The sequence below is a fragment of the Neomonachus schauinslandi genome, chromosome 12 (assembly GCF_002201575.2).
Source record: "Neomonachus schauinslandi chromosome 12, ASM220157v2, whole genome shotgun sequence".
Lineage (NCBI taxonomy): Eukaryota > Metazoa > Chordata > Mammalia > Carnivora > Phocidae > Neomonachus > Neomonachus schauinslandi.
The window spans coordinates 86,193,564-86,209,718 of NC_058414.1; the positions used below are offsets into that span (position 1 = coordinate 86,193,564).

At 38.0% G+C, this 16,155-nt stretch overlaps 1 protein-coding gene across 5 annotated transcripts in view; it reads right to left on the bottom strand.

Annotated features, from left to right (window-relative positions):
- The window catches only part of CHCHD3 (coiled-coil-helix-coiled-coil-helix domain containing 3), a 271,107-nt gene that overhangs the window by 203,528 nt on the left and 51,424 nt on the right, over positions 1 to 16,155 (bottom strand). For all 5 annotated transcript variants that reach the window (XM_044920171.1, XM_021692981.2, XM_044920172.1 and 2 more), the window contains exon 3: positions 10,935 to 11,016. In XM_044920171.1, the coding sequence (XP_044776106.1) occupies positions 10,935 to 11,016 (82 nt within the window). The remainder of the gene's footprint in view (positions 1 to 10,934; positions 11,017 to 16,155) is intronic.

Sequence of the window (16,155 nt, forward strand, 5' to 3'; positions counted from 1 at the left end):
TTTAAAAGCAGAGACAGGGATGTGCTGGCTTTGGCAGCACATATACTAAAAGCAGAAACAGGGCTAATTAATTTAAGGGGGAAAGGAGAGACATAAGGCAAAAAGAATGGAGCACGAATAATCAGTAATCAAAATTCTGATATTACCCTCAATTTTTGTTAGGCTAACACCTAAGTTTTCAGTAGTTTCAGGAAAGTGCTTTTTACATCAAACCTACTTGGGGCTGTACAGATAACAAGTTACAGAAACTCACTTGGACAATAGTTTGGGCTCTTTTTCTTTAAGTCTATAAAAACTGAATTGTATAGTTGACAGGTAGATTCATAAAGAAATACACAATTCCCAATATTTTACAGCAAAATTTATGGAAATATTAATTTTCATCCACTGACAGTATTTTGACAGTTTCATTTCAAAATATAGTCATGTGAGTTAAAAAAACAAAAATACCAAAGAAAAATCCCTTCACTTGTGAGTTCTTTTCAAAACTAAATTCCTTATTTATTGAGCTCCATAATCAAGGCAAAACCGAGTGTACTGAAATCTGAAAAACCTAAAGCTTCAGTAAACCATATCAAAAGAGCCTCAGAGAGAACATTCAGACTAATATATAATAGGTAACATCACTGTTGGACCAGAAAATAAGTTAGCCTCTGAGACGCAGTCAAGTAGAGTGGTGATGAGTATGACTTCAGATGCTTGTGTTCAAATCCCAACCTATTTTCTGGGCATGAGACTAGCAAGTACACCTCTCTATGTTTCGGACACTGCACCTGCAATGTGCATGTACCAGGAGAACAGAACCTCCTCCACTCCGCTGCTGGGAGGATTAAATGATCAATATGTACAAAGTGCTTGCACCAGTGCTTGGGACAAAGGAAGCGTTCAAAAACTGTTTGCTATTACCATTGCGTATTATTACTTATTATCTATTATTACTGTATTACTTTTCCTAGGTGAAGTCTTCTGAAATGGTGTCTATGATCAGATCTAAAGTCTGTAAGATCTATATACACTGTATATAGATCTTACATGGGAAGAGGACCACAATATAAGACTGGGGGGTGGGGGGAAGCAAGTTATACAACATCATTACTTCAATCTCATTTTGTTTAAAACTCAAACCACATAAAACATGGTTAAGAATACATTTCCCATTGGGTATGAATGTGTGAACAGTATTCTAGGGGGAAAGAGCAGGGGCAGGAGGGGAGAGGGAAAGATGACTAAGTTTTTATGCTTCTATATTATCTGGATTTCTTCAATATATATTTCTTTTGTAATTTTTTTAAACAAATAAACATCCATGCTTTCAGTAGTATGAGGAATGACTTTCTAAGTCAAACCTACCAGGTTCTGTAGCAGTAATAAAAATTGCAGAAACTCTGTTGGGTAATGGTTTTTAAAAGGTGAAAGACTTATATGATTTGAAGAGAAACCAGAGTATGGGTAATGGTTTTTAAATTAATTGACATTTCCCATATTAAATTAGTGGTTTTGGTTGCCTTTTTTTTTTGGTTTTGTTTTTATTTCATTTGGTTTTAATCCATCATCCTACTGTAATTGAAGCAAAACTGTAATTTATGAGTTTTTAAGGGATTTCTGTTTTAATCTCACAAAATGGCACCAGGAAATATTTAAGCAATCCATTCTAAGAAGTTGTAAAGGAGCTCAAATTTAAATCATTAATTGAAACATTAATGGTTAATAAACTATTTTTATACTTTATACTTGATGTCGAAAATCACACTACAATCATCTTAATGGGATAACTTGAAAAAAAAATTCCAAATGAAATGGTTTAAGCGTGCAGGAGCTACACAGTGTATGTGTAAGGAAGCGGCTGCAAATAGTATATAATAAATTGCTCCACACATTGCACTACCTGCACATTATTCAATGGAGGAATTCTATATTCTAGTTCCAAAGGCACATTGTCCTAACAGCTCATTTTCTAACTGATTTAAAAACACAGAAGTTTGTAAGCTAAATCTAATGATTTACCAAAATACTTGGATCGTTACAAAAAAGACAAATGAATAATAACAAATACTACAAACCAAAAACCTAATACATGAAGCAATACAACCAATACAAAATAAAAGAATAACCACAAGTCTTAAAAAAAAAAAAAAAAACAAACCTAACGACGAATATAAAGGGAGAAATGCAAAATGATTTCCATTCCACAGTCATCTATTAAAGTAAATCCTGTGCCTCTTTATTGCTTCCGGAACAATGGCAGGGCCCAAGTGGCTCCAATGAACTCAGCAGAACACTGCTGAGCACACGCGTGCCTCAGTCACCAGCAGCTGACACGCATCTCTAAAGTTCAGGAGGCAGAGTACTTACCACCTGCTTCCACACGCCCTGCCACCACACTGAGCAATTAAAAGAAATGTCCTAATCTTAAGCTAACAGGAAATTCAAATTGCCACCATCACTTAAAATACGTACACAAACGAGCATTTCATAGTAAGTTATCGCCTACGTAAATAAAGAATATTAACTTTAAGCACAAATTCTCCAAAAATTTTGGTCCTAAAATAAAGGAAGTGGTAAAAAGATCATCCTGAGCAGCTGCCCAGATCTAATAACCAGTAGCACACAACAGAGGTCATTTTTGAGTGATCTTTTATTTACTACAATTTACACGTGAAAATCCAAGTAAATGCTTGCTACTCCTTCCCACAGTGATAAATGAAAAACTTTAAAGAAAGTACTCCCGGTACACACGGAAAGGTAGTACTGCAGGATAGTAAAGTGCAGGGACTCCATAGATGTGGGTCCAAATCCCAGACTCATCACTTACTAGATACAAGCTTGGGCAAGTTCTTTTACCTCTCAGTTTCCTTGCTTATCAAGTGGGGTAAACAGAGGCACTGGGTGGATGAATGACTTAAAACACATCAAGTGCTCAGAATAGTACATAACAAATACAAAGCAACATCACCTGCAATTTTTTTTAATTTTCTCATTTTAGTTGGGCAAATAGGTCCTGTACTCGCAAGTGTTTTTCACAACAGATAATACGCGATCCCAGTGTGCATATTCTATGTGCTTGTCATCTATAAACTGTGAAGAAAGTTTCCAAAGACAAACCCTATCTGGTTCTGGATGAATGGGATGCAAAAGAATATGGATTTCCTCAGCAAAATATTTAACAGAAACTTAACATGAGCCGCTTGCTCTTAACAGTTTTCTCCAGCCAGGAAAGGAGGGGGGAGGGGTTATTACTTCAACATCAAAATGTGCCAATGTTTGGAAATATTATAATGCTGAGAAAAAATTTACATCTGATTTACAACTATGTTGCCCACACTCCTCGTCAACTCAAGGCTCTACCGGCAAAGCTGTTAAGGTCAGGAAAGGAAAGAGGGGACCCTCTCCGTATATTTCTCCACTGTTTCCAAAGTGAACTGCTATAGAAGGATCTCACATTCTTCTACACTCTTCCTAACACAGCACTCATTACCAGCAGGATCAGCAGATGGCTTCCAGAAGGGCGAGGACTGAGGGCTCAGCCAGGGTGAGGCCCAGCCTACGTGGACCACCATCCATAAATACGGACTTCTGGACTCAAGGAAATGGACATGAGGCCACTGCCCACTCACCTTCCAGAACAGAAACAAAACTGCAGCCATCCAACAAATGCTGTTTGGACAAGTATACTCCTCACACACAAAGCGTCCAGGTTTGAGAGAAAATTATCCTGACCACAGGTTTCTCAAACTCAGCCCTAATAGCATTAGGGCCCTGTGAAGGTGATTCCCAGGTCTTAGGAAGGGAAAAGGGCGGGGGTAAAGGCTGACAGAGCTCTACATTCCTGGTCCTAGCCCTAACCAGATGGCACTTGAATCAGCTTTCATACTGGAGTCCCACGTTGGGCTTCCTTTGAATAAATGTTTTACAAGATGATGTGAGACAGTATGATTCTATCACCTCAGCAATAGATGGTGTGGGGCTAAGGGGCAGTCCAATTCAAGTCCCGTTCTGCTGCTGACTGAGAAACTTTGCATAGGTCTACGTCAGTCATCTATGAATGCTATTGTCAGTGTTATGGAAGGAATGATAAATGATTTATAGAGCACATTACAGGCTCTGCTCTTCCCCAGATTGTACTGGTAATGCAGAAACTTCAACAAGAACTACTACAACCACAGAACACTCAGAAACCAATTCCTAGAAACTTCCAAATGTAGAAACCAACTTTAGCACAAATTACTTCAAACACTGGCTTCATGAGAGAAAACTCTGTAATTACTGTCAAAAGAAACGTGAGCAAGAAGTGGTTGAACATCACTGCTGCTATTACAATCAATAAAAAAGTTACAGATCTCTATGGCATGCTTGACTGATTCTGGTTTTCCAGGTTTAATATTCCCACCATGTAGAAATAGCTTCTTAAATAGAATTCAGGGTAGGATCCTACAACAACATAGCATCGATAAGAAAGAAAATTGGCTTTGGAAAAAGAAGAGAGGTAAACAAAACACAGACTGGATAATACAACCTTCTATAATGGTTGGTTATAGAAAGCAGTCGTCTCTACTAAAAACAGAAAAGTGCCATTTGAAGAGAAAAAGATGAAAGAGGCAGATGGCGAAAGATTCCAATACCTAGTACATACACAGCACTTCTAATCATCTTCCACGGAAAAAGTATCAGGTGGCTAAGACGCAATCTTCCTCTTGCACTGAGAACGGGTTCGTTCTTTATCTACTTTTAAGCAAATGTAATAGAAAAGGGGTAGGTATAAAACAACAGCAATGCAGTACGCATTTAAAAAAAAGGCTTCAATAAGAAAACAATTCTCTTATATAGGGATTTTCATGCTACAGAGGGAGCTCTTAAATGTTAGCACATATCAAGGGGTATTTTGCAGACAATGCCAACAAGCCATCCGGTACACAGGGAAATGTGCTCACATCACAGCAGAGTGGTACACGTTACATTGGACATCAAATGGAGAGTGATTAACTCAAATTTCTTTAATCACCTTATTTGCAAATATTTCTAAATCAGAAGTGAGAGCCATTTGCCTGTGACAGTTGAGTGCCTTGAGAAAATATTGACTAATTGATCTTTTAAAGTCACTTGAAAACTCCACTTTTACAATATGCCATTGATAAATACCAGTTATTAACAGCACTTGTTCCTTGAAAATTGCTGATTTTTTAAAATTCTTATATACCTAGAGATTACACGCAGGTTGAAGGTATGCAATTTCATACATGTGTGATTTGTGTTTACAACTGGAAAGTGATGTTTAACACTACATTAATTTAAAACAAAGGTTTAGAGGTATCTATAGTCTCTAGTTAATGTCTTTTTAAAGGCATAATTTGCTTTTATTTTTAACAAAACATAGCATATACATATATATGTTATAAAACATATAAGCATATAAAACAGACCGTCCTTGCTAGAAGATTGTCAGGATTTTCCAGCTCCAGTGATTCAGCTGAGCAAATGTTTGTGAGAACTCGCTATGTGTAAGGCACCACACCAGGTAAATGACTTCAGACTTATGTATTTTCAATGTGACACTAACCTACAATACCCTGTTTTTCTCCAGTGGATTCTTTACTCCTTTCTTTCCCAGCTTTTTCTTCCACAGGCAGAAAACAACTAATAATAAAACTGAAATGAATTATTATATGAGTTTAAACAGAAGATACCATCGCTGTGAATTTCACTTTTACTGGAAGAAACTAAATGCACAAATAAGCTTTAAGCCCTTATTTGATAATATAAGCCCTTACCTGATGCTATAAATTGAAAAAAATTAATGGACTGTGTTTAACTTACCCAGATACTGACAAAATTTATGACTAATTTATTAAACCAAATTAATTATTTTATGTCTCACAAATCTAAGGTAATTTTTCAAGTCATTAAAAATGGGGTAAAATTTCAACTGCTTGCTGTTCATCTAAAAACAGCAAGGAAGTCATCTTGGTTGATGTACAGTTAGTTACAACATCATGTAGCTATTCCCTTTCTTCCTGGTTTCTTGAAGAAAGGTTATTAAAGCTGAAACACTTTCACTTGCCTTTATAGGTAAAGAGGTGAAATTCAAATGCCAAAGGTCAGAGGTCAGAAGTAGTCACATTTTTCTTGCTGTCAGAGATTGACTCTTGGAGGTAGGGTGCAGAAGACCACATTTTAAAAGTCTATACTCAAACTGTAGCATACTGCGTCCCTGCCATATTGGCTTGCTACAGTTCCAACACAGTATGGTCAGGTATAATCCAAAATAGGCAATAGAGAAGGATAGCAAAAACAGACTGCTGACATGGGCATTTAATTTACTCTTGACTCCCAATGCACCAAACAACTATTCCATCCATGAGATGTGGTAAGCAAAACCAGGATTCCAAATGAGACCCATCAATTTTAGTGTGTGTACTAATATTACGTCAGTGATTTTGGGGGTATCAGCTTGTCAACTAAGCAAATCACTGAAGATTTTCATAAAACAGAATCAGATTTAAAATAACCTGAATTGAGAGTCCATGTGTAAATGTTTTCTTAGATATGAAAAAAAGAAAAAAGAAATGAGAACACAGCATATCCAGTCAGAGTGCATACAACTAGCTACATGGTCACTGGTCTTAGTAGAGCCCTTCTCCTAATAAAGCAACTTTTAATGAGGCTACATCTGCATGTTTAGATTTAAGGGAGTGGAGACTTAAAGGAAAGGAGTTCGGGTACATTTTCAATGGCCTAATGAAATATCCTCAGTTTAAACGATTTCTGAATGGGCTGTACATGTGTGTGGCCCCTGCCAGGCAGAGATGCTGTCAAAGGCCCTCTGCACCAGGTGGGACACAAGACAGACACTCAGCAAGTCCCTTCAGCCTGGCAGATGTTACAGCCTCAAGTGTGTCTTGAGTGTACTGGCAGAATACAGTTCTAGGACCACAGTTGTCCATGTCTTCACCCGCCTGAAAGCGTCTCACAACTGCTATCTGCCCCGCGGCAGTCCTGCACAGTTGCCACAGCCTGTGTGTGACATCAAAATTTGCACAACTGCTGTCAGCAGCCTGGAAAAATCCCGGGAACGACAGTGGAGCAATCTTTTAAGGAATGCTGAGGCGCCAAGGTTTTGATGGCACAGAATAAGAACAAGAACATCAAGTCCAAGAGTGATTCAGAAGAATCAGACCAAATGTGAGCAAGTTTTAAGAACCTCTTCACCCTGGGTTTCCCAATGGCAGCACTAGTGACATACTGAGCCAGACAGTTCTTTGTCTGGGGTGGGGAGGTGGTTACCCTATGCATTACAGGACATTCCACAGCACCCCTAGCCTGGACCTGCTAGATGCCAATAACACCAAGCAAGCTGTGACAGCCAAAAATGTCTCCAGACGTTGTCTTATGTCTTATGTCCCCTGGATGAAAGTATCCCCCCCTCCCCCGCAAGGACCAGAACACTGCCTTAACCTATTTATTTTGCTTACATTTTCCTTTTTCATGAATACACAAGTGATAGGTTTTTAAAAATTCAAATAAAATCTTAATGAGCTCTTTCAATAAAATTTCTAAGAGATAAACCATTATTGCTATAATTTGCAGCAATTTTTTTCTTAGTGGTACACCAAATGCTTCTTAAAATCGATGACATCTTCAATTCAGTGGAATTTAGCCACCCACCATCCTTTTCCCTTTGTTGTGAAGCCTTCATCCTGATTTCCTTTTAGGGACTTACTTCTTCCCCACTGTGTACAGTTTTAGTAGTACCCAGTTCTTCACTAGCTAGTAGTCCTCTCATCTTCCTTTTGATTCTTTTGAGCTATCCTATATGCTTCTCAAAATGTCCTTGCTTCCTAAGTTAGCCAGAGTTAAGTTTCAGTCTTTCAACCAAAAACCCAACTGAAACAAAGGACCTTCTTTAAGCAAGCCTGACAGAAGACATTTTAGATTATTTCCCTGCCAGAGAATTCACCAGCTTAGTAAAAATGTTATTGTTCCCTCACCATTTGCCACATATAGGCAGAGTGACTGGGGTATAGATGAAACCAGAATTGTTGAAATAGTATGATGGCTCCTGGGGATTCATTGTACTCTTTTCTGTTTTTCAGCGTGCTTTAAAATGTCCATAATAAAAAGGTTAAATGATAATAAATATTCTGTAGGAAAAAAAAAATATGATTTCCAAAGTCCTTTTTGCACAAATTTGGTTCCTTACATGTATGTGTGCCTATGCGCCACTCTAAAGTGCTTGAGAACTCACCTACATCATGTGGGCACCTGGAGAGCAAGGTAAGACTAGTAAGCAGCATGTATACAAGTGACAGGACAATGGCACAAAGAACCATTCTCTAAAACTGCGTACAAAGCTTTATTCAATCAAGGTAACAGATACAATAATGTATTAAATGCTTCATGACTCCAAAAACTTGTTTTTTTTTTTTTTTTTTTAAAGATTTTATTTATTTATCTGAGACAGAGAGAATGAGAGAGACAGAGAGCACATGAGAGGGGGGAGGGTCAGAAGGAGAAGCAGGCTCCCTGCTGAGCAGGGAGCCCGGTGCGGGACTCGATCCAGAGACTCCAGGATCATGACCTGAGCCGAAGGCAGTCGCTTAACCAACTGAGCCACCCAGGCGCCCCAAAAACTTGCTTTTAAAAGACTACAAAAAGAGGTGCCTGGGTGGCTCAGTCGGTTAAGCATCTGACTCTTGATTTCGGCTCATCTTGATCTCAGGGTCGTGAGATCAAGCCCCACCTCGGGCTCCACGCTGGGCATGGAGCCTGCTTAAGATTCTCTCGCTCCCTCTCCCTTCCCTCTGCCTACCCCAGCCCATGTGCTCTCTCTCTCTCTCAAAAAAGAATTTTTTTCTTAATGCTTTTCCTAAAATTTCTTCTCCAGTAGAAAGAAAAAAAAAAAAAAAACAGCTATTGATTCTACTAAGAACTATCATATGGATGAACACACACTTTTTGCCAAGATTTGACAGCTGGAAGTTTTCATGAAGAAAGCGTCAAACATAAAAATTTTTTTTTAAGAAAAAATAATAAATAGGTTTTACTACCCTCTGCTCTCCTTAAAGGTGACAGAAAATAAATTCCTTATCAGTAGTCATTTGTCCAGTTTACAGTGAGGCTGCCAACCTCAGTCCACATGAGGTATAAAATTGGATCTCACTGGCACCTTTTATTCATCTCATGTGCCCTTTAACCTTCCACAGACCAAGTCAGAGCAAATGAGAGTTGAATAATGAAGGGAAAAAAAAAACCTACAAAAACAAAAACCAAACACCACAGTAAGGAATTATTGTAACCAAAAGCCTGTACCATATGGGGAGAAAGGAAGACAAAAATCCTATGTGAAGTATAATAAGCAAAGTAAATACGAGCATCTAACCAAAAAAAGCCTTATTAAAATAAAATTCAATTAAAAATAATAAAATTTCAAAGACAAGAATTTCTACCATAATGTATCGATTTTCTTTGCTTCTTAATGAAAATGGTCTGAAATTTTTTGAATATTTAAACTTCACTCTCTAATTATATACTCCATCAACCTAACCCAATTAAGTAATTATAAAGTGCTCTGTAAGAAAGTATTGAAATACTCACAGACCCTTTCAGCAGTACTAATTACATCTTGATTTTTTAAAACCCTAAGCCATGAGCCTTCCCTATTTCCTGAAAAAATGGTGGTCTTAATCTAAAACTTATATCCTGCTCCACACATTTCAAGCAAATCAGAGGTAGCTTAGCACTTCGTCAAAGGGAAAGAAATATTAGAGAACATTTTCCAAACCCCTCAGTTTAGAAATAAAATCTTGAAGGCCCAAAGAAGTTAAATTATATGTTGAAGGTCCTGTGGTCAGTGAGGACTAGAATCCAATCCAAAGACTCTTTACATTTAGCTCTCTCAAACAAAATAGTTAAGCAGTCCAAAATAAAAACAAATACATGCTAGGCATCTACATGTGGTAGGCATGTGCCTAGTATTCACAGCAGGAAGACATTCACATGATTATATAATAAAACTCTATGCTATATGCAAATTTCAGAAATAGCACAGATGGGAAGCACTTGACTATCTTGGATTAAAATGTATTCACATATTTTCATGAATAAGTATATACTTTAAATCTTTAAAAGTAGTATTTTTTACCAAATAAATATTATCATGCTGTTTTGAATGCTTTTCTTCAATTTATGGTCTTTCCACATCTTTCTGAATCAGCACATAAAGATCTACTTGACTGTCTAGTATTCCATTGTAGGTATGTATCCTAATTCATTCAACCAGTCCCCATAATGGGCATTTGGAGTGCTTCCGTATTCTACTATTACAAAAACACTTCAGTGAACATTCTCTCAGCTGTCATTAGTATTAGTAATGACAATAATTGCATAGATGTACAAAAGACTAAAATGTTCAAAAATGGAACAGAAGTATGGAGGATTTTGATTTTCCAACCTTACATATTTCTGCAATGTCTTCAGCTTCTTTGAGTGAGTACATTACTAATTAGTGCTAGTTAGTGTCAATATGGACATTAAGTCAAACATATGACATTCATCATTAGCTATAATATTGTAAGCCTTAACACCCACTGTAGACTATACAATTTTCAATCATAAACACCTATGTTGGAAGAAACTCGCCTAAGAAATGTCTGGAGAATCCTCAAGAACTACTGCTCACATAGTAAGAAACTTGTCAGTAATCATGCAGCTAAGAACCTCACAAGAGATACAGTGGTCACAATCAAGTGTGGGAAGAGCATAACGTCGGGCTTTCATAAGCACAGTCCAAAACTAAAAATGGCCACATTCTTATACTCAACACATTCTGAAGTGCAGCCAAACGCAAATAATGAGTCTTATTACAATCATCCCTCTCCAAAAATGTTTCATAATTATGATAAGAGGCCACCAAAATCTCTCTCAGATACCACAAAACTCACCGTTTCTGATTTTCAGACTCTTTCCTGGCTTGCTCCAATGCCAGCTCCTCAGCCACTCTTCTCTTCAATTCTTCATCAGAAACTAGGATCAATAAAGAGTGGAAGGAGATAACATCAGTGAACTTTTTTTTAAGATTTTATTTATTTATTTGCTAGAGAGAGAGCATAGGCAAGAGAGAGTGAGCAAGAGCACAAGCAGGGCGACAGGCAGGCAGAGGAAGAAGTAGACGCCCCACTGAGCAGGGAGCCCGATGCGGGAGTAGATCCCAGGATCCTGGGATCATGACCTGAGCGGAAGGCAGACGCTTAACGACGGAGCCACCCAGGGGTCCCCAATCAGTGATTTCTTAAAAAACAAAAGCAAGAAAACAAAGCTGAGACTAGATCTTAATGGGCAAAGTTATGCCAGCTGGTCAGGGTCTCCTTGGAACTACCTAAGCACTGTAGAAAAGACCAATTAGTGCACTTCAGGAGTAATTTAATCAAAAGTTCCCTGGTGACCTAGAAATTTCCATACCTGCCAAAAAGTATAATAAACTCAAGGAGCTGCTTACCGCCCAGTGGGGACTGAGCCATTAAGTACAAATTCTTTAAAATGATGTCCTGGGCGCCTGAGTGGCTCAGATGGTTAAGCGTCTGCCTTCGGCTCAGGTCATGATCCTGGAGTCCCGGGATCGAGTCCCACATCGGGCTCCTTGCTCAGCAGGGAGTCTGCTTCTCCCTCTCCTCCTCCTCCCTCTCATGCTCTTTATCTCTCATTCTTTCTCTCTCAAATAAATAAATAAAATCTTTTAAAAAAAAATAAAATAAAATAAAATGATGTCCTATCATTAAAGTCAGACAATCATGCATAAGGGGAGGAGAGGCTGTGAGAGAGGGATTTCAGAGAGGAAAATGACACCAAAACATTCTCATTTTGATAATTAAACACTTTAATTTTTTTTAGTAAGCTCCACGCCCAATGTGAAGCCCGATATGGGGCTTGAACTCACAACCCTGAGATCAAGACCTGAGTCAAGATCAAGAGTCAAGACACTTAACCAACTGAGCTACTCAGGTGCCCCATATAATTAAACACTTTAAAAAACCATTTCTGACAGTAAATCATTTGTACTTACATTCATTTTTCCATGATTTATTAAAAAGGGCATTTATGATTCATAAACATTTTGAAGTCATATTTTTTGGAAAATATGTCATTCAACGTCAAATGCCAACAATTGGAGAGAAACATGGAAAAGTGCTGAGAAGACAGCTGGAGCTTTCTAAATACCTGGTAACTTGATTTGAAACATCTGGTCTTTCCAATTGGAAAATGTACGATATGTTTTGTAAAGATTCTTACAGCTATGATAGCAAATAAAATAGACAAATTTTATATATTCCTTAAGAGCCTTTCATAAGAAATAAGCAGGGACTATTTCTGCTTTACTAGGAACCCACTACCTAAAATCATGACCAAGAAAGCACCAGAAAAACTTGGGAGGATCTAGGAATACACACAGGACTTAAGAAGTACTTCAAATGGTGGAGCCTATTAGGTGGAAAACTAGGTGGACACTTTACTTGATGATCTCTATAAGGGCCTTGCCTCAGGGCATATGCAAAAACTGAATTACAACGGGATATGAAAAACCTTTTTAAAATTTAGCTGACATGTAATAAATAAATAAATAAATAAATAAATAAATAAATAAATAAATAAATAAAATTTAGCTGACATGTAATCTGTACTGGCACAAAAACAGACACATAGATTAATGGAACAGAATAGAGAGTCCAGAAATGGACCCTCAACTCTATGGTCAACTAATCTTCGACAAAGCAGGAAAGAATGTCCAATGGAAAAAAGTCTCTTCAACAAATGGTGATGGGAAAATTGGACAGCCACATGCAGAAGAATGAAACTGGACCATTTCCTTACACCACACACAAAAATAGACTCAAAATGGATGAAAGACCTAAATGTGAGAGAGGAGTCCATCTTTTAAAATCCCAGAGAACACAGGCAGTAACCTCTCTGACCTCAGCCACAGCAACTTCTTCCCAGAAACATCACCAAAGGCAAGGGAAGCAAGGGCAAAAATGAACTATTGGGACTCCATCAAGACAAAAAGCTTTTGCACAGCAAACAGTCAACAAAACCAAAAGACAACCAACAGAATGGGAGAAGATATTTGCAAATGACATATCAGATAAAGGGCTAGTATCCAAAATCTATAAAGAACTTATCAAACTCAACATCCAAAGAGCAAATAATCCAATCAAGAAATGGGCAGAAGACATGAACAGACATTTTTCCAAAGAAGACATCCAAATGGCCAACAGACACATGAAAAAGTGCTCAACATCACTCGGCATCAGGGAAATCCAGATCAAAACCTCAATGAGATACTACCTCACACCAGCCAGAATGGCTAAAATTAACAAGTCAGGAAACGACAGATGTTGGTGAGGATGTGGAGAAAGGGGAACCCTCCTACACTGTTGGTGGGAATGCAAGCTGGTGCAGCCACTCCTCTGGAAAACAGTATGGAGGTTCCTCAAAAAGTTGAAAATAGAGCTACCCTACAACCCAGCAATTGCACTACTGGGTATTTACCCCAAAGATACAAATGTAGGGATCTGAAGGGGTACATGCACCCCAATGTTTATAGTAGCAATGTCCACACAGCCAAACTATGGAAAGAGCCAAGATGTTCATCAACAGATGAATGGATAAAGAAGATGTGGTATACACACACACACACACACACACACACAGGAATATTATGCAGCCATCAAAAAAAAAAAAAAAAAAGAAATCTTGCCATTTGCAACAACATGGATAGAACTAGAGGGTACTTTGCTAAGTGAAATAAGTCCATCAGAGAAAGACAAGTACCATATGATCTCACTGATATGAGGAATTTTTAATCTCAGGAAACAAACTGAGGGTTGCTAGAGTGGTGGGAGTGAGAGGGATGGGTGGCTGGGTGATGGACATTGGGGAGGGTATGTGCTATGGTGAGCGCTGTGAATTGTGTAAGACTGTTGAATCACAGACCTGTACCTCTGAAACAAATAATACATTATATGTCTAAAAAAAAAAAAAAGATAGTAGGAAGGGAAAAATGAAGGGGGGGAATTGGAGGGGGAGACAAACCATGAGAGACTATGGACTCTGAGAAACAAACTGAGGGTTTTAGAGGGGAGGGGGGTGGGGGGGTTACCCTGGTGATGGGTATTATGGAGGGCACGTATTGAATGGAGCACTGGGTGTTATACGCAAACAATGAATCATGGAACACTACATCAAAAACTAATCATGTAATGTATGATGACTAACCTAATAAAATAAAATTTTTAAAATAATAAAAAATAAAATAAAATTTTGCTGACACTGGGTAATAACAATGAAGATATAGGAAAGGTAATAAGGACATGTTCTCTTAGGTGTGGATTATCAGAAAACAAAAACAGCACCAAAGGACACCATCAAGGTGAAAAGACAAGCCAAAGAATGGGAGAAAATTCTGGCAAATCATATCGCTGACAGGAGACTTGTATCCAAAATACATAAACAAAAAGACAACAAAATTAAAAATGGGCAAAGGACAGAAACAGGTATTTCTCTAAAAAAGATAATACAAGTGGCCAATAAGCACATGAAACATGGCTCAACGGCATTCATCATCAGGGAAACACAAATCAAAACCATGATGATACACCAATTCAAACCTAGTAAAATCAAAAAGACAAGCATTAACAAGTGTTGGTGAGAATGTGAAGAAATTGGAACCTTGATACATTGCTGGTGGGAATGTAAAATAATGTGGCCACCACAGAACACACTTTGGCAGTTCCTCAAAATGCCAAACGCAGTTGCCATGTGATCTAGCAATTCCACATTTAGGTACTGTATATACTCAAGAGAATTGAAAATATTTACAGCAGTATTCACAAAATCCCAAAAGTGAAAAACAACCTAACTGCCCATCCACTGATGAATAGATAAACAAAATGTATATCCATCTCAATACAGCTATAAAAAGAAAAAAGAAAATAATATAAAAACAGAATAATGAACAAGGAATCAGAGAAAGGAATAAATACTAATTGAGGTTTAATCCAAGCTTGGCCATCAACAATCTGGAGGACCTGGGATGAAAGTTACTAGCCGCTCTGTACAGTTTTCCTCAAAAGGCTGTTCTCAACTGGACGTTCTCCAGAGTCCCTTTGATCTATATACTATGCTGCTGATTGTCTTCTCTCCTACTTCACAGTCTATAATATGAGAAAGATACAAGTCTTGGCTTTGAAAAGGTCACTTAAAATCAAGAAAAAAACTAGCACAGAGAATTCTGTCTGCATTCAGGCAAATCTTAAAGATTTTTTCAGTATTAAAGGTTTAAAATAATACAAACACCAGCAGAGACGTTACAGACAGTAATAGCCCAGCAAAGAGTCCAAACAGTCTTTGTTTTTCCATCAGCTAGACTTTAGATCAATCAGGTAATCTACCTGAGTTTTGATTTTCTCATCCAAAACCAGGACCTGCTGGGTTACATGGGGGTCAGCTGGCCATGAAGTTCTAGACTATGCACTCCACAAGGTGATAATTTTCACATTTTCAGCTACTTCTCATAAACAAGCAAAACAACATCACACTACACTTTTTCAAGTTGTTCACAGCTGGTAGCTCTAATTAGTAGCAAAAACTGAAATAAATATTTAACCCAACTAATACTACACAAACTATACTCTTAAGTTTCCCATACCAGGCAGAATCTACAGAGTGAGGCTGATATGTACAATCACACCGCTTCCCCCTGGATTTTTTCAAATGACCACAGCAACATTTTTCTCAGGCAAAATTCAATCAAAGTCTCAATCACAATTCAAGCGAATTTCATTCCAACAATTAGAACTAGGCTTCAGTGAAAGAAACCTCAGCATACCAGGTCTTAGTATGCAGAAATGGGATCAGTTTTCTAAGTGAGCTAATAAGTCTCCAGGTCTTCATGGTGCATTTTATGCCGCTTATATAGGGGCTTCCAACTACAGGAAAAGCCAAAGTCAGCAGAGAGCTTTTTATGATGATGTGATAAACCTAAAATGGAACAGTAAGGACTCCATTACCAAATGGCGACCAGCTGGGAAGTTGGGAAGGAAGCCATGCAAGAGAGAATGCAGAGAAGGAAAGTGTGGCTTCAAGGCCTGTCCTCTTTCTCTCTACCAT